Source organism: Leptodactylus fuscus, chromosome 3 (assembly GCF_031893055.1).
Source record: "Leptodactylus fuscus isolate aLepFus1 chromosome 3, aLepFus1.hap2, whole genome shotgun sequence".
Lineage (NCBI taxonomy): Eukaryota > Metazoa > Chordata > Amphibia > Anura > Leptodactylidae > Leptodactylus > Leptodactylus fuscus.
Genome location: NC_134267.1, coordinates 234296454 through 234316157, shown reverse-complemented (window position 1 = coordinate 234316157; position 19704 = coordinate 234296454). Strand labels below are relative to the sequence as shown.

The 19704-nt window shown below is 49.8% G+C and overlaps 1 protein-coding gene across 1 annotated transcript in view; it reads right to left on the bottom strand.

The window, feature by feature from the left end:
* EPHX2 (epoxide hydrolase 2) overlaps positions 1-19308 on the bottom strand; it is a 70973-nt gene extending 51665 nt beyond the window's left edge. The window contains exons 1-4 of the mRNA XM_075269324.1: positions 19155-19308; positions 3443-3527; positions 601-760; positions 312-502 (exon numbers count right to left, since the gene is read on the bottom strand). Of these exons, the coding sequence (XP_075125425.1) occupies positions 312-502; positions 601-760; positions 3443-3527; positions 19155-19258 (540 nt within the window). The 5' untranslated portion in view covers positions 19259-19308. The remainder of the gene's footprint in view (positions 1-311; positions 503-600; positions 761-3442; positions 3528-19154) is intronic.
* Between the last annotated feature and the right edge of the window lie 396 nt (positions 19309-19704).

Below are 19704 nucleotides of genomic sequence, written 5' to 3'. Positions count from 1 at the left end.
AGAATAGTGAGTGCAGCTCTGGAGTATAATCCAGGATGTAACTCAGGATCAGTACAGGATAAGTAATGTAATGTATGTACACAGTGACTGTACCAGCAGAATAGTGAGCACAGCTCTGGAGTATAATACAGGATGTAATTCAGGATCACAACCTTGAATATACAAACCTCATAACAATGTTAGAATACTTAAAATGTGTTGCAGAATATGATGGCGCTATACAAATATGCATAACAAATAATAACCAAACCAGAAGCAGTTACAACTTTTCTCTTTCCTATAACCTCCTGCATAATATTCTAAGATCTCACCTCTTGAGGTTCGGCTTTCAACATCTTCAGGGCATACTCATATATCCTGGTCTCTGGTTTCCTCATTCCAATGCGGCAGGATTCAATGACCAAGTCAAAATGTTGTTTCAAGAAAGTGAACACCTCGGCGTTGCGGTGTCGGAACGGGCTGTCATCCACCCAGTTGTTGGTTAGCACGCAGGTCTTGAACCCTGTAAGAAGGGGAATTCAATGCAAGTAATGGACATATTAGATTATTCTCTCCATGCTACCTCTTAAGTACATCACATGACCATGGACTTAACCTTACCATGGTTTCTGAGAGTTGTCGCAGCTTTCAGGATTGGCTTGTTGACTTCTCCATCCTCAAACAAGCTATGGAAGGCCGACTCCAGAGTGAACATCTCGGGGAGGGTGACCCCGGATTCTTCAGCACTCGCTTTACATTCCTTGTTCATTTCTGTAACAAACTATCAGAGCCCGAACCTTTAGTAAGTCACACATAGCAGCAAGAATCTTAAACTTAGCGGGTCCAATATCGACACAATTTGAACATTTTAAAGCAGATGTTGGTATTTTTTTCCTTCTTGATCTGCTTGACATTGACATTTGTAAAGTTACTTAACACCTTATGTCCTGTATCGCAATAGGTGGGAGCCTTGTTAACACTAGAAAGACTGTAAGAGATAAGTCTCCTAAGGAAATGCTGCAACAATAAGCTCAAGTACATTGCAAGTAACTTCTGCTATGATGTGTAAGGTGACATTTTTGGGTTTGTCTACAATGGTCACTATCTATTGATCACGAGCTGACTGTGGATTGGACTTCAGTAAGATGACATATTATGTCACACCAGAGGTGTAACTACCAGGGTAGCAGTGGTAGAGGCTGCCACAGGGCCCATTGACATTAGGGGGCCCGGCGACAGCCGCTACCACTGCGTTTATTTTTTGTTAATAGGCCATTGCCGGCTGCAGTTACTCCAGACGGTAATGGGCCCCATTTACTTACTGATCCTGGCAGGGGCTGGGATCGGTAAGTAACACCGCGGGACCCACAAATATTATTAATAGACCCCTGAGTATAATAATACTGATCGGAGGTCCGGGAGAGGTAAGAGAACATAAAAAATACTGTTACTTACCTCTCTAAGCTCCAGACAGGCTTCAGGTCTACTTCAGTGAAGTCCCTGACATCACGTGACTGGGGCCTGTGTGCTTGTGCATCGCGACGCAGGCCCCCGGGTCACGTGATGTCCTGGAAGTCATTGAAGATGGCCGCTGTCTGCGGGGAGTGCTGCAGAGGCAGGGAGAGATAAGTAACAGTGATTTTTATGTTTTTTATGTATCCTCCTCTGGGTCTCCGATTATTATATTCTGGGTCTGAAAAGATTGCAGAGTATAATAATTGTTTATGGGTGTCCACCATGGGGCATAATACTGTGTGCAGGGGCCACTATGGGGCATAATACTGTGTGCAGGGGCCACTATTGGACATAATACTGTGTGCAGGGGCCACTATGGGACATAATACTGTGAGCAGGGGCCACTATTGGACATAATACTGTGTGCAGGGGCCACTATGGGGCATAATACTGTGTGCAGGGGCCACTATGGGACATAATACTGTGTGCAGGGGCCACTATGGGGCATAATACTGTGTGCAGGGGCCACTATGGGACATAATACTGTGTGCAGGGGTCACTATGGGGGATAATACTGTGTGCAGGGACCACTATGGGACATAATACTGTGTGCAGGGGCCACTATGGGGGATAATACTGTGGGCAGGGGCCACTATGGGACATTATACTGTGGGCAGGGGCCACTATGGGACATAATACTGTGTGCAGGGGCCACTATGGGGCATAATACTGTGTGCAGGGGCCACTATGGGGCATAATACTGTGTGCAGGGGCCACTATGGGACATAATACTGTGTACAGGGGCCACTATGGGGGATAATACTGTGTGGAGGGGCCACTATGGGGCATAATACTGTGTGCAGGGGCCACTATGGGACATTATACTGTGGGCAGGGGCCACTATGGGACATAATACTGTGTGCAGGGGCCACTATGGGGCATAATACTGTGTGCAGGGGACACTATGGGACATAATACTGTGTGCAGGGGCCACTATGGGGGATAATACTGTGTGCAGGAGCCACTATGGGGTATAATACTGTGTGCAGGGGCCACTATGGGGGATAATACTGTGTGCAGGGGCCACTATGGGACATAATACTGTGTGTAGGGGCCACTATGGGGCATATTACTGTGTGCAGGGGCCACTATGGGGTATAATACTGTGTGCAGGGGCCACTATGGGGCATAATACTGTGTGCAGGGGCCACTATGGGACATAATACTGTGTGCAGGGGCCACTATGGGACATAATACTGTGTGCAGGGGCCACTATGGGGCATAATACTGTTTGCAGGAGTCACTGTGGGGCATAATACTGTGTGCAGGGGCCACTATGGGACATAATACTGTGTGCAGGGGCCACTATGGGACATAATACTGTGTGCAGGGGCCACCATGAAGCATAATAATGCGTGCAGGAATGTAGATGGGAGGTGTTGGTCGGTCGTGGTCTTCGGTGTCGGCCGGGGGGTGGGGGAGTCCCATGTCAATAGTTCGCCGCGGGGCGCCCGTTGACATTGCTGGTAATGTGTATGGGCGGCTTTGCAATCGCTCTGATTGGGGGCTTTTTGCTTTGGTTTATATAGGAGGATGTATAAGTATATATATTACTGACATTGTCCGTCACTGTCCCACAATCTACAATCCCTATCAGTATGACTTTAGAGAGGGGGAGGAAATCGGAGTACCCGGAGGAAACCTACGCAGATACAGGGAGAACATACAAACTTCTCGTATAGGTTATTCTTGGCTGGATTCGAACCCAGGACCACAGTGCTAACTACTGATCCTCCATGGTCCCAATATTAACAAGCACTCTGGTTTTCACTACTAAACCCTGCCCCATGATTTCCCCTGGCCTTGACTGATGGTGCCAGGCTTTGCCAATGGCACTGCCAAAAGTGTACTGTGTGTGCCAAATCCATCATCAGTACACATCGGGTCGTTTATACAGCTCATACATATTATACGCTAGGTTTCCAGAACACCAGGGCCACCACCTTACCTGAGAGAATGGTATCTGTCCTCTCTCAGCCCGGGCAAACGCTCCATCTGGTCCACTCTTCACAAACACATTCAGAAGGAATCCCCTGTAAGTGAAAGACAGTGACCCAGATTTACTAATACAGTCTAAAAGCTAGGCAATGCAAATGTAGACTAGTCAGTGCTAAACTACACCAGATTTATCACAGTGTCTGCACCAGATTTATCAGTGTCTGCACCAGATTTATCACAGTGTCTGCACCAGATTTATCAGTGTCTGCACCAGATTTATCACAGTGTCTGCACCAGATTTATCACAGTGTCTGCACCAGATTTATCACAGTGTCTGAGGCTGTTTGAGAAATCTGTTGTATTCTTAGAGTATCTAGTCTGACTGTACCTTTCCTATTAGTTGTCTTAAAAGGTAGCGCTACATTTATTGTAAGTCACGCCCCTTTCCCATGAGGTCACACCCATTTCCTAGGAGGTCACTCCCCCTTTTCGGTCAAGACAGAAAACCGTCTAAGACACTTGATAAATGTGGCACACAGCATGGTAGACAGCTTCAAAGGGATCAGGAAAAAGCGTTTTCTGGTGACAGTAACCTATCTATCTGCAGGACTGGGGTGATATACTGGGTCTGGTGACAGTAACCTATCTATCTGCAGGGCTGGGGTGATATGCTGGTTCTGGTGACACTAACCTATCTATCTGCAGGGCTGGGGTGATATACTGGTTCTGGTGACACTAACCTATCTATCTGCAGGGCTGGGGTGATATACTGGTTCTGGTGACACTAACCTATCTATCTGCATGGCTGGGGTGATATGCTGGTTCTGGTGACACTAACCTATCTATCTGCAGGGCTGGGGTGATATGCTGGTTCTGGTGACACTAACCTATCTATCCGCAGGGCTGGGGTGATATGCTGGTTCTGGTGACACTAACCTATCTATCTGCAGGGCTAAGGTGATATGCTGGTTCTGGTGACTATAACCTATCTATCTGCAGGGCTGGGGTGATATACTGGTCTCTGGTGACAGTAACCTATCTATCTGCAGGACTGGGGTGATATGCTGGTTCTGGTGACACTAACCTATCTATCTGCAGGGCTGGGGTGATATACTGGTCTCTGGTGACAGTAACCTATCTATCTGCAGGACTGGGGTGATATGCTGGTTCTGGTGACACTAACCTATCTATCTGCAGGGCTGGGGTGATATCCTGGTTCTGGTGACACTAACCTATCTATCCGCAGGGCTGGGGTGATATGCTGGTTCTGGTGACTATAACCTATCTATCTGCAGGGCTGGGGTGATATACTGGTTTCTGGTGACAGTAACCTATCTATCTGCAGGACTGGGGTGATATACTGGGTCTGGTGACAGTAACCTATCTATCTGCAGGGCTGGGGTGATATGCTGGTTCTGGTGACACTAACCTATCTATCTGCAGGGCTGGGGTGATATACTGGTTCTGGTGACACTAACCTATCTATCTGCAGGGCTGGGGTGATATGCTGGTTCTGGTGACAGTAACCTATCTATCTGCATGGCTGGGGTGATATTCTGGGTCTGGTGACACTAACCTATCTATCTGCAGGGCTGGGGTGATATACTGGTTCTGGTGACAGTAACCTATCTATCTGCAGGGCTGGGGTGATATTCTGGGTCTGGTGACACTAACCTATCTATCTGCAGGGCTGGGGTGATATGCTGGGGTCTGGTGACAGTAACCTATCTATCTGCAGGGCTGGGGTGATATACTGGTACTGGTGACAGTAACCTATCTATCTGCAGGGCTGGGGTGATATGCTGGTTCTGGTGACACTAACCTATCTGCAGGGCTGGGGTGATATACTGGTTCTGGTGACAGTAACCTATCTATCTGCAGGGTTGGGGTGATATTTTTGGGTCTGGTGACACTAACCTATCTGCAGGGCTGGGGTGATATACTGGTTCTGGTGACAGTAACCTATCTATCTGCAGGACTGGGGTGATATGCTGGTTCTGGTGACACTAACCTATCTATCTGCATGGCTGGGGTGATATCCTGGTTCTGGTGACACTAACCTATCTATCCGCAGGGCTGGGGTGATATGCTGGTTCTGGTGACTATAACCTATCTATCTGCAGGGCTGGGGTGATATACTGGTTTCTGGTGACAGTAACCTATCTATCTGCAGGACTGGGGTGATATACTGGGTCTGGTGACAGTAACCTATCTATCTGCAGGGCTGGGGTGATATGCTGGTTCTGGTGACACTAACCTATCTATCTGCAGGGCTGGGGTGATATACTGGTTCTGGTGACACTAACCTATCTATCTGCAGGGCTGGGGTGATATGCTGGTTCTGGTGACAGTAACCTATCTATCTGCAGGGCTGGGGTGATATTCTGGGTCTGGTGACACTAACCTATCTATCTGCAGGGCTGGGGTGATATACTGGTTCTGGTGACAGTAACCTATCTATCTGCAGGGCTGGGGTGATATTCTGGGTCTGGTGACACTAACCTATCTATCTGCAGGGCTGGGGTGATATGCTGGGGTCTGGTGACAGTAACCTATCTATCTGCAGGGCTGGGGTGATATACTGGTACTGGTGACAGTAACCTATCTATCTGCAGGGCTGGGGTGATATGCTGGTTCTGGTGACACTAACCTATCTGCAGGGCTGGGGTGATATACTGGTTCTGGTGACAGTAACCTATCTATCTGCAGGGTTGGGGTGATATTTTTGGGTCTGGTGACACTAACCTATTTATCTGCAGGGCTGGGGTGATATGCTGGTTCTGGTGACTATAACCTATCTATCTGCAGGGCTGGGGTGATATACTGGTTTCTGGTGACAGTAACCTATCTATCTGCAGGGCTGGAGTGATATGCTGGGTCTGGTGACAATAACCTATCTATCTGCAGGGCTGGGGTGATATACTGGTACTGGTGACAGTAACCTATCTATCTGCAGGGCTGGGGTGATATGCTGGTTCTGGTGACACTAACCTATCTGCAGGGCTGGGGTGATATACTGGTTCTGGTGACAGTAACCTATCTATCTGCAGGGCTGGGGTGATATTTTTGGATCTGGTGACACTAACCTATTTATCTGCAGGGCTGGGGTGATATGCTGGTTCTGGTGACACTAACCTATTTATCTGCAGGGCTGGGGCGATATGCTGGTTCTGGTGCCAGTAACCTATCTAACTGCAGGGCTGGGGTGACATGCTGGTTTTGATGACCCTCAGTAATTTGGAGCAACCAGAGATGCCCTGAGCCCGACCATACAAGTCACTTGAGAATTTGCTGTATACTATATATAGAAGTCCTTGTGTAAACCAGTTTGATAAGGAATCTCAGGAGAGTTTGTTTTAGACTTTACAAGATAGCGGTGTATTTTTTCCTTATTTGCACAGGTGATATCTTGTGATGTTTTTACATTATTCATAACCATTTCAGTGCCTATTGGCTTTCACTCTGTAAACACAGCAAAGAAGGAGAGTCAGGCGTTGTTCACATTGGTACTAGGTTACGTTCTGTCAGTGTTACTTTTGCTTCTTGACTATAAGATTAGCGTAGACTGCAAACATGTACTTGCCATTAAAAAAGTAACTTGATGGAAGCCAATGGGATGGCTCAGGATTCATCCAGTAGACGAGAGGTCAAGGCTGCCATGGCTCTGTTAAGGGGAATCTGTCAGCCCAGATACAGTGCCTTGCAAAAGTATTCAGCCCCCTTATGTTAATACTTTGTAGCGCCACCTTTTTCTGCGATTACAGCTACAAGTCGCTCGCCGTTTGTCTCTATCAGTTTTGCACATGGAGAGACTGAAATTCTTGCCCATTCTTCCTTGCAGAACAGCTGGAGCTCAGTGAGGTTGGATGGAGACGTTTGTGAACAGCAGCATCAGCTCTTTCCACAGATTCTCGATTGGATTCAGGTCTGGACTGTGACTTGGCCATTCTAACGCCTGGATACGTTTATTTGTGAACCATTCCAATGTAGATTTTGCTTTATGTTTTGGATCATTGTCTTGGAAGATAAATCTCCGCCCCAGTCTCAGGTCTTTTGCAGACTCCTACAGGTTTTCCTCCAGAATGGTCCTGTATTTGGCTCCATCCATCTTACCATCAATTTTAACCATCTTCCCTGTCCCTGCTGAAGAAAAGCCCAAACCATGATGCTGCCCCCACCATGTGGGACAGTGGGGATCAGGGTGTGTTCAGGAGGATGAGCTGTGATGCTTTTACACCAAATATATCGTTTTGCATTGTGGCCAAAAAGTTGGATTTTGGTTTCATCTGACCAGAGCGCCTTCTTCCACATGTTTGGTGTCTCCCTGGTGGCTTGTGGAAAACTTTACACCAGACTTTTTATGGATATCTTTGAGAAATGTCTTTCTTCTTGCCACTCTTCCATAAAGGGCAGATTTGTGCAGTGTACGACTGATTGTTGTCCTATGGACAGGTCTCCCACCTCAGCTGTAGATCCCTGCAGTTCATCCAGAGTGATCCTGGGCCTCTTGGCTGCATCTTTGATCAGTCTTCTCCTTGTTTAGAGGGACGGCCGGGTCTTGGTAGATTTGCAGTGGTCTGATACTCCTTCCATTTCAATAGGATTGCTTGCACACTGCTCCTTGGGATGTTTAAATCTTGGGAAATCTTTTTGTATCCAAATCCGGCTTTAAAGCGGTTGTCCCATCACAAGGATCCTATCTATACTGCTAGTATATGTGGATATAAGACTTTTTCTAAATACATTGCTTTATCAAAACTGCTTTATTTGGCTGCTATATTAATTTATTCACTTCATTGTTTACATGTGTTTCCATGACCATGGGGCCAGTTCTGAGTTTATCTGCTCAGTCCCCCCTGAGCTTATCTGCTCAGGGGCTGAGTGCTGGGAGCAGCTCTGAGCTGTGTATGTCTGCCACAGACAAGCAACGGAGCTCCTTAGATAGGGGAGGGAGGAGGTGAGAGCTCCGGGATTTCTGAGCTGTTTTATCTCCTGCTCCTCCACTTATCAGTCAGTTTAATTGAATTTGGCTGATAAGGGCTGAGATAAAGAGTCCGGTACCTCTGTATGTATTACAAACTAACTCAAATCCAGCTCTGCAACATCAGCTTCATACTGTAATTCACTTACAACCAATCCCTCATTACTGACTGCAAACATAGAAGAGCAAGTGAAACCCTGCCCACCAATGTGCCGAGAAAACCAGGAAGTGAAGAGAGCACACAGCCTGCAGGTTGGTGAACAAGCGTGATGGGAATACCCCTTTAAACTTCTCCACAACAGTATCTGGGACCTGCTTGATGTGTTCCTTGGTCTTCATGATGCTCTCTGCGCTTTAAACAGAACGCTGAGCCTATCACAGAGCAGGTGCATTTATACGGAGACTTGGTTACACCGGTGGATTCTATTTATCATCATCAGTCATTTAGGACAACATTGGATCATTCAGAGATCTGAACTGAACAGAGTGAGTTTGCTGCAAAGTAAAGGGGCCGAATAATTTTGCAAGCCCCACTTTTCAGTTTTTTATCTTTTTAAAAAGTTTAAAATATCCAATAAATTTCGTTCCACTTCACCATTGTGTCCCACTTGTTGTTCATTCTTCCCCCAAAAAAATAAATTTGATATCTTTACGTTTGAAGCCTGAAATGTGGCAAAAGGTTGAAAAGTTCAAGGGGGCCGAATAATTTCACAAGGCATTGTATATAGGTTATGTATGTGCATCACTGCCAAGATATCAATATACAAATGAGCTCTGTGATATGCAGCTCCCAGAGAGGGAACACTGTCCACTTATTATGGGCCATAGTGAGATCCTTTTGATTCTGAAGTGATCTCCTTTTTATCAGACCTAATGCAGATGTCTTTCCCGCTCCCCCAAGGTGCACCTGCTTAGTTTACTGCAGGAGAAGATATGGCCCCACCACACTATAATATTCCTTTAGTGAACCTGGCACGGAAAGCAGTTGCAATGACAGACTCCATTTAAGAATAAAGTCACGGTGCTAATATGAACACGGCCTTATTTGTATTTTATCGTTCCCTCGACCATTACACTCAGATCATGAGAGGGGCTTTTCTGTTTCAGAGAATTATGGCAAATCCACATAAGTCCTATGGAATGTCCATAGAAAACAATAAGGAGCTGTGGAGACGCCTTCCCATTTCCAGTGGCCTTTGGACAGACATCGCGGACCCTGTGTATGAGATAAGCTGAGGGGGTACGAGAAGTGGGAGCCACATCTAGAGGACATTTATGGAATATCCACAGCTAATACTATACACTGCCTGTCACATCTCCCCCTCCCCATATATACTATACACAGCCTGTCACATCTCCCCCTCCCCATATATACTATACACCGCCTGTCACATCCCCCCTCCCCTCATATACTATATACTGCCTGTCACATCCCCCCTCCCCTCATACACTATACACTGCCTGTCACATCTCCCCCTCCCCTCATATACTATACACCGCCTGTCACATCCCCCCTCCCCTCATATACTATATACTGCCTGTCACATCTCCCCCTCCCCTCATATACTATACACCGCCTGTCACATCTCCCCTCATATACTATACCCCGCCTGTCACATCCCCCCTCCCCTCATATACTATATACTGCCTGTCACATCTCCCCCTCCCCTCATATACTATACCCCGCCTGTCACATCCCCCCTCCCCTCATATACTATATACTGCCTGTCACATCTCCCCCTCCCCTCATATACTATACACCGCCTGTCACATCTCCCCTCATATACTATACCCCGCCTGTCATATCCCCCCTCCCCTCATATACTATATACTGCCTGTCACATCTCCATACCTCCCAACTGTCGAAGAACTGAAAGAGGGACAAAATGTGCGGCGTGCTGCAAATTTAGCCCCGCCCACTTTTGTGTTGACTCCGCCCATTCTCTTTAATTTTTCATGTGCCCCCCACACGGTATAATCCTCCTACAGTCACCCGTAAATTATATGTCCCCCTTTATCTCTCCCCCAGTTTCATATACACCCTTCATCTGCCCCCAGTTTCATGTCCCACCTCCATCTCTGCCCCCAGATTCATGTCCCCTCCATCTCTGCCCCCAGATTCATGTCCCCTCCATCTCTGCCCCCAGATTCATGTCCCCCCATCTCTGCCCCCAGATTCATGTCTCCTCCATCTCTGCCCCCAGATTCATGTCCCCTCCATCTCTGCCCCCAGATTCATGTCCCCTCCATCTCTTCCCCCAGATTCATGTCCCCCCATCTCTGCCCCCAGATGATTCATGTCCCCTCCATCTCTGCCCCCAGATTCATGTCCCCTCCATCTCTGCCCCCAGAATCATGTCCTCTCCATCTCGGCCCCCAGATTCATGTCCCCCATCTCTGCCCCCAGATTCATGTCTCCACATCTCTGTCCCCAGATTCATGTCCCCCCCATCTCTGCCCCCAGATTCATGTTCCCCCATCTCTGCTCCCAGAATCATGTCCTCTCCATCTCTGCCCCCAGATTCATGTCCCTCCATCTCTGCCCCCAGATTCATGTCCCCCCATCTCTGCCCCCAGATTCATGTCCTCTCCATCTCTGCCCCCAGATTCATGTCCCCACATCTCTGCCCCAGTGTCATGCCGTCCTCTCCTTCATCTGCCCCCAGTTTCACGTTCCCCCTCCACATTACACTTACCTTCTCCTCGTTCCCCCGCTGCACTCTGCGCGCCTCTCTCTCTCTCACTGGTGCACAGTTGTAGACTTGATGTGACGTCATCACATCGCGTCTACAAGCCAGTAGCGGGCGGCAGCGGTGAAGCGAGGAGCTGACCTGTGACAGCTCCTTGCTTCAGCCGCGTATGTGTCCAGAGGACGCAGATCTGAGTTGAAATCAGGACATACCTCCCTTCAACCGGGACCGCGGGACATGTCACCGGAATCGTGAATGTCCCGCGGAAATCGGGACGGTTGGGAGGTATGCATCTCCCCCTCCCCTCATATACTATACACCGCCTGTCACATCTCTTCCTCCCCTTATATACTATACACTGCCTGTCACATCCCCCCTCCCCTCATATACTATATACTGCCTGTCACATCTCCCCCTCTCCTCATATACTATACACTGCCTGTCACATCCCCCCTCCCCTCATATACTATATACTGTCTGTCACATCCCCCCCTCCCCTCATATACTATATATCGCCTGTCACATCTCCCCCTTCCCTCATATACTATATACAGCCTGTCACATCTCCCCCTCCCCTTATATACTATATACTGCCTGTCACATCCCCCCTCCCCATATATACTATATACTGCCTGTCACATCCCCCCCTCCCCATATATACTATACACTGCCTGTCACATCTCCCCCTCCCCTCATATACTATACACTGCCTGTCACATCCCCCCTCCCCTCATATACTATACACTGCCTGTCACATCTCCCCCTCCCCATATATACTATACACTGCCTGTTACATTTCCCCCTCCCCTCATATACTATACACTGCCTGTCACATCTCCCCCTCCCCTTATATACTATACTGCCTGTCACATCTCCCCCTTCCCTCATATACTATACACTGTCTGTCACATCTCCCCCTCCCCTTATATACTATATACTGCCTGTCACATCCCCCCCTCCCCATATATACTATATACTGCCTGTCACATCCCCCCCTCCCCATATATACTATACACTGCCTGTCACATCTCCCCCTCCCCTCATATACTATACACTGCCTGTCACATCCCCCCCTCCCCATATACACTATACACTGCCTGTCACATCTCCCCCTCCCCATATATACTATACACTGCCTGTCACATCTCCCCTCATATACTATACACTGCCTGTCACATCTCCCCCTCCCCTCATATACTATACACTGCCTGTCACATCTCCCCCTCCCCATATATACTATACACTGCCTGTCACATCTCCCCTCATATACTATACACAGCCTGTCACATCTCCCCCTCCCCTCATATACTATACACAGCCTGTCACATCCCCCCCTCCCCTCATATACTATACACTGTCTGTCACATCCCCCCCTCCCCTCATATACTATACACAGCCTGTCACATCCCCCCCTCCCCTCATATACTATACACCGCCTGTCATATCTCCCCCTCCCCTCATATACTATACACCACCTGTCACATCTCCCCCTCCCCTTATATACTATACACCACCTGTCACATCTCTTCCTCCCCTCATATACTATACACCGCCTGTCACATCTCCCCCTCCCCTCATATACTATACACCGCCTGTCACATCTCCCCCTCCCCTCATATACTATACACTGCCTGTCACATCCCCCTCCCCTCATACACTATACACAGCCTGTCACATCCCCCCTCCCCTCATATACTATACACTGCCTGTCACATCCCCCCTCCCCTCATACACTATACACAGCCTGTCACATCCCCCCTCCCCTCATATACTATACACCGCCTGTCATATCTCCCCCTCCCCTCATATACTATACTGCCTGTCACATCTCCCCCTCCCCTTATATACTATACACCACCTGTCACATCTCTTCCTCCCCTCATATACTATACACCGCCTGTCACATCTCCCCCTTCCCTCATATACTATACACCGCCTGTCACATCTCCCCCTCCCCTCATATGCTATACACCACCTGTCACATCTCCCCCCTCCCCTCATATACTATACACTGCCTGTCATATCTCCCCCTCCCCTCATATACTATACACTGCCTGTCACATCCCCCCTCCCCTCATAGGCTGTGTATAGTGTGTCACATCCCCCCTCCCCTCATATACTATACACTGCCTGTCACATCCCCCCCTCCCCATATACACTATACACTGCCTGTCACATCCCCCCTCCCCTCATATATTATACACTGCCCGTTACATCCCCCCTCCCCTCATACACTATACACAGCCTGTCACATACCCCCTCCCCTCATATACTATACACCGCCTGTCACATCTCCCCCTCCCCTCATATACTATATACTGTCTGTCACATCCCCCCTCCCCTCATATACTATACACTGCCTGTCACATCCCCCCTCCCCTCATACACTATACACAGCCTGTCACATCCCCCCTCCTCTCATATACTATACACCGCCTGTCACATCCCCCCTCCCCTCATATACTATACACAGCCTGTCACATCTCCCCCTCCCCTCATACACTATACACCGCCTGTCACATCTCCCCCCTCCCCTCATATACTATACACCGCCTGTCACATCTCCCCCTCCCCTCATATACTATACACTGCCTGTCACATCCCCCCTCCCCTCATACACTATACACAGCCTGTCACATCCCCCCTCCCCTCATATACTATACACTGCCTGTCAACCCCCCCCTCCCCATATACACTATACACTGCCTGTCAACCCCCCCCTCCCCATATACACTATACACTGCCTGTCACATCCCCCCTCCCCTCATACACTATACACAGCCTGTCACATCTCCCCCTCCCCTCATATACTATACACCGCCTGTCACATCCCCCCTCACCTCATATACTATACACCGCCTGTCACATCCCCCCCTCCCCTCATATACTATACACCGACTGTCACATCTCCCCCTCCCCTCATATACTATATACCGACTGTCACATCTCCCCCTCCCCTCATACACTATACACCGCCTGTCACATCTCCCCCTCCCCTCATATACTATACACCGCCTGTCACATTCCCCCTCCCCTCATATACTATACACCGCCTGTCACATCCCCCCCTCCCCTCATATACTATACACCGACTGTCACATCTCCCCCTCCCCTCATATACTATACACCGACTGTCACATCTCCCCCTCCCCTCATACACTATACACCGCCTGTCACATCTCCCCCTCCCCTCATATACTATACACCGACTGTCACATCTCCCCCTCCCCTCATATACTATACACCGCCTGTCACATCCCCCCTCCCCTCATATACTATACACAGCCTGTCACATCTCCCCCTCCCCTCATACACTATACACCGCTTGTCACATCTCCCCCTCCCCTCATATACTATACAACGACTGTCACATCTCCCCCTCCCCATATACACTATACACCGCCTGTCACATCCCCCCTCCCCTCATACACTATACACCGCTTGTCACATCTCCCCCTCCCCTCATATACTATACAACGACTGTCACATCTCCCCCTCCCCATATACACTATACACCGCCTGTCACAACTCCCCTCCCCTCATACACTATACACAGCCTGTCACATCCCCCCTCCCCTCATATACTACACACCGCCTGTCACATCCCCCCTCCCCTCATATACTATACACAGCCTGTCACATCTCCCCCTCCCCTCATACACTATACACCGCCTGTCACATCTCCCCCTCCCCTCATATACTATACACCGCCTGTCACACCTCCCCTCCCCTCATACACTATACACAGCCTGTCACATCCCCCCTCCCCTCATATACTATACACAGCCTGTCACATCTCCCCATCCCCTCATACACTATACACCGCCTGTCACATCTCCCCCTCCCCTCATATACTACACACCGCCTGTCACATCCCCCCTCCCCTCATATACTATACACCGCCTGTCACATCCCCCCTCCCCTCATATACTATACACCGCCTGTCACATCCCCCCTCCCCTCATATACTATACACCGCCTGTCACATCCCCCCTCCCCTCATATACTATACACCGACTGTCACATCCCCCCTCCCCTCATATACTATACACAGCCTGTCACATCTCCCCCTCCCCTCATATACTATACACAACCTGTCACATCTCCCCATCCCCTCATACACTATACACCGCCTGTCACATCTCCCCCTCCCCTCATATACTACACACCGCCTGTCACATCCCCCCTCCCCTCATATACTATACACAGCCTGTCACAACTCCCCCTCCCCTCATACACTATACACCGCCTGTCACATCTCCCCCTCCCCTCACATACTATACACCGCCTGTCACATCTCCCCCTCCCCTCATACACTATACACCGCCTGTCACATCCCCCCTCCCCTCATATACTATACACAGCCTGTCACATCTCCCCCTCCCCTCATACACTATACACCGCCTGTCACATCTCCCCCTCCCCTCATATACTATACACCGACTGTCACATCTCCCCCTCCCCATATACACCGCCTGTCACATCCCCCCTCCCCTCATATACTATACACAGCCTGTCACATCTCCCCCTCCCCTCATACACTATACACCGCTTGTCACATCTCCCCCTCCCCTCATATACTATACAACGACTGTCACATCTCCCCCTCCCCATATACACTATACACCGCCTGTCACATCCCCCCTCCCCTCATATACTATACACCGCCTGTCACAACTCCCCTCCCCTCATACACTATACACAGCCTGTCACATCCCCCCTCCCCTCATATACTACACACCGCCTGTCACATCCCCCCTCCCCTCATATACTATACACAGCCTGTCACATCTCCCCCTCCCCTCATACACTATACACCGCCTGTCACATCTCCCCCTCCCCTCATATACTATACACCGCCTGTCACACCTCCCCTCCCCTCATACACTATACACAGCCTGTCACATCCCCCCTCCTCTCATATACTATACACAGCCTGTCACATCTCCCCATCCCCTCATACACTATACACCGCCTGTCACATCTCCCCCTCCCCTCATATACTACACACCGCCTGTCACATCCCCCCTCCCCTCATATACTATACACCGCCTGTCACATCCCCCCTCCCCTCATATACTATACACCGCCTGTCACATCCCCCCTCCCCTCATATACTATACACCGCCTGTCACATCCCCCCTCCCCTCATATACTACACACCGCCTGTCACATCTCCCCCTCCCCTCATATACTATACACCGACTGTCACATCCCCCCTCCCCTCATATACTATACACAGCCTGTCACATCTCCCCCTCCCCTCATATACTATACACAACCTGTCACATCTCCCCATCCCCTCATACACTATACACCGCCTGTCACATCTCCCCCTCCCCTCATATACTACACACCGCCTGTCACATCCCCCCTCCCCTCATATACTATACACAGCCTGTCACAACTCCCCCCTCCCCTCATACACTATACACCGCCTGTCACATCTCCCCCTCCCCTCACATACTATACACCGCCTGTCACATCTCCCCCTCCCCTCATACACTATACACCGCCTGTCACATCCCCCCTCCCCTCATATACTATACACAGCCTGTCACATCTCCCCCTCCCCTCATACACTATACACCGCCTGTCACATCTCCCCCTCCCCTCATATACTATACACCGACTGTCACATCTCCCCCTCCCCATATACACCGCCTGTCACATCCCCCCTCCCCTCATATACTATACACCGCCTGTCACAACTCCCCTCCCCTCATACACTATACACAGCCTGTCACATCCCCCCTCCCCTCATATACTACACACCGCCTGTCACATCCCCCCTCCCCTCATATACTATACACAGCCTGTCACATCTCCCCCTCCCCTCATATACTACACACCGCCTGTCACATCCCCCCTCCCCTCATATACTATACACCGCCTGTCACATCCCCCCTCCCCTCATATACTATACACCGCCTGTCACATCCCCCCTCCCCTCATATACTATACACCGACTGTCACATCCCCCCTCCCCTCATATACTATACACCGACTGTCACATCCCCCCTCCCCTCATATACTATACACAGCCTGTCACATCTCCCCCTCCCCTCATATACTATACACAGCCTGTCACATCTCCCCATCCCCTCATACACTATACACCGCCTGTCACATCTCCCCCTCCCCTCATATACTACACACCGCCTGTCACATCCCCCCTCCCCTCATATACTATACACCGCCTGTCACATCTCCCCCTCCCCTCATACACTATACACCGCCTGTCACATCTCCCCCTCCCCTCATACACTATACACCGCCTGTCACATCTCCCCCTCCCCTCATACACTATACACAGCCTGTCACAACCCCCCTCCCCTCATATACTATACACCGCCTGTCACATCTCCCCCTCCCCTCATACACTATACACAGCCTGTCACAACCCCCCTCCCCTCATATACTATACACCGCCTGTCACATCTCCCCCTCCCCTCATATACTATACACCGCCTGTCACATCTCCCCCTCCCCTCATATACTATACACTGTCTGTCCCATCTCCCCCTCCCCTCATACACTATACACAGCCTGTCACATCTCCCCCTCCCCTCATATACTACACACCGCCTGTCACATCCCCCCTCCCCTCATATACTACACACCGCCTGTCACATCCCCCCTCCCCTCATATACTATACACCGCCTGTCACATCTCCCCCTCCCCTCATACACTATACACAGCCTGTCACAACCCCCCTCCCCTCATATACTATACACCGCCTGTCACATCTCCCCCCTCCCCTCATACACTATACACAGCCTGTCACAACCCCCCTCCCCTCATATACTATACACCGCCTGTCACATCTCCCCCTCCCCTCATATACTATACACCGCCTGTCACATCTCCCCCTCCCCTCATATACTATACACCGCCTGTCACATCTCCCCCTCCCCTCATATACTATACACTGTCTGTCCCATCTCCCCCTCCCCTCATACACTATACACAGCCTGTCACATCTCCCCCTCCCCTCATATACTATACACCGCCTGTCACATCTCCCCCTCCCCTCATATACTACACACCGCCTGTCACATCTCCCCCTCCCCTCATATACTATACACTGTCTGTCCCATCTCCCCCTCCCCTCATACACTATACACAGCCTGTCACATCTCCCCCTCCCCTCATATACTATACACCGCCTGTCACATCTCCCCCTCCCCTCATACACTATACACAGCCTGTCACAACCCCCCTCCCCTCATATACTATACACCGCCTGTCACATCTCCCCCTCCCCTCATACACTATACACAGCCTGTCACAACCCCCCTCCCCTCATATACTATACACCGCCTGTCACATCTCCCCCTCCCCTCATATACTATACACCGCCTGTCACATCTCCCCCTCCCCTCATATACTATACACCGCCTGTCACATCTCCCCCTCCCCTCATATACTATACACTGTCTGTCCCATCTCCCCCTCCCCTCATACACTATACACAGCCTGTCACATCTCCCCCTCCCCTCATATACTATACACCGCCTGTCACATCTCCCCCTCCCCTCATATACTATACACTGTCTGTCCCATCTCCCCCTCCCCTCATACACTATACACAGCCTGTCACATCTCCCCCTCCCCTCATACACTATACACCGCCTGTCACATCTCCCCCTCCCCTCATATACTATACACTGTCTGTCCCATCTCCCCCTCCCCTCATACACTATACACAGCCTGTCACATCTCCCCCTCCCCTCATACACTATACACAGCCTGTCACATCTCCCCCTCCCCTCATACACTATACACAGCCTGTCACATCTCCCCCCTCCCCTCATATACTATACACAGCCTGTCATATATCCCCCTCCCCTCATACACTACACATAGTCACAGCCCCTCACACTTTCCAATCCTAACCCCTCAGTCAGTGTGGTCACATGACCAGACACCACAGCCTTCCCGCCTATACTTGTCACATGACCACCCTGTTACGTCGCCCCCTATCAGACAGCGCTGTACCACGTGACCCCGTATGCCAGGCGCGGACCCCGGTGCCCCCGTCACTCACCCGGGCAGGCCGAGCTTCTCCTCCAGCCTCCTGAAGGCCGCCTGCGGCCCGGGGGTGAGCAGCACTCCCCCCAGATCGAAGAGCACGAAGCGCTTGGCGGCCATGTCTGTGTCCTGTGCCCGGGGCTCTGCACTGTGGGCTGTCAGTGATTTGCCCTCACTTCTACCCCGGTGAGGCGCGGCCCCGTATGGGGGAGGGGTAATATGTCTACATACAGTCACAGGCTCCGACCTACACAGTGTGCTGACAGGAGCTATATATATATGTGCCATACTATACATACTGTATACAAGAACTATATATATACCATACTATACTGTATACAAGAACTATATATACACCATACTATACTGTATACAAGAACTATATATACACCATACTATACATACTATATGCAAGAACTATATATATACCATACTATACTGTATACAAGAACTATATATACACCATACTATACTGTATACAAGAACTATATATATACCATACTATACTGTATACAAGAACTATATATATACCATACTATACTGTATACAAGAACTATATATATACC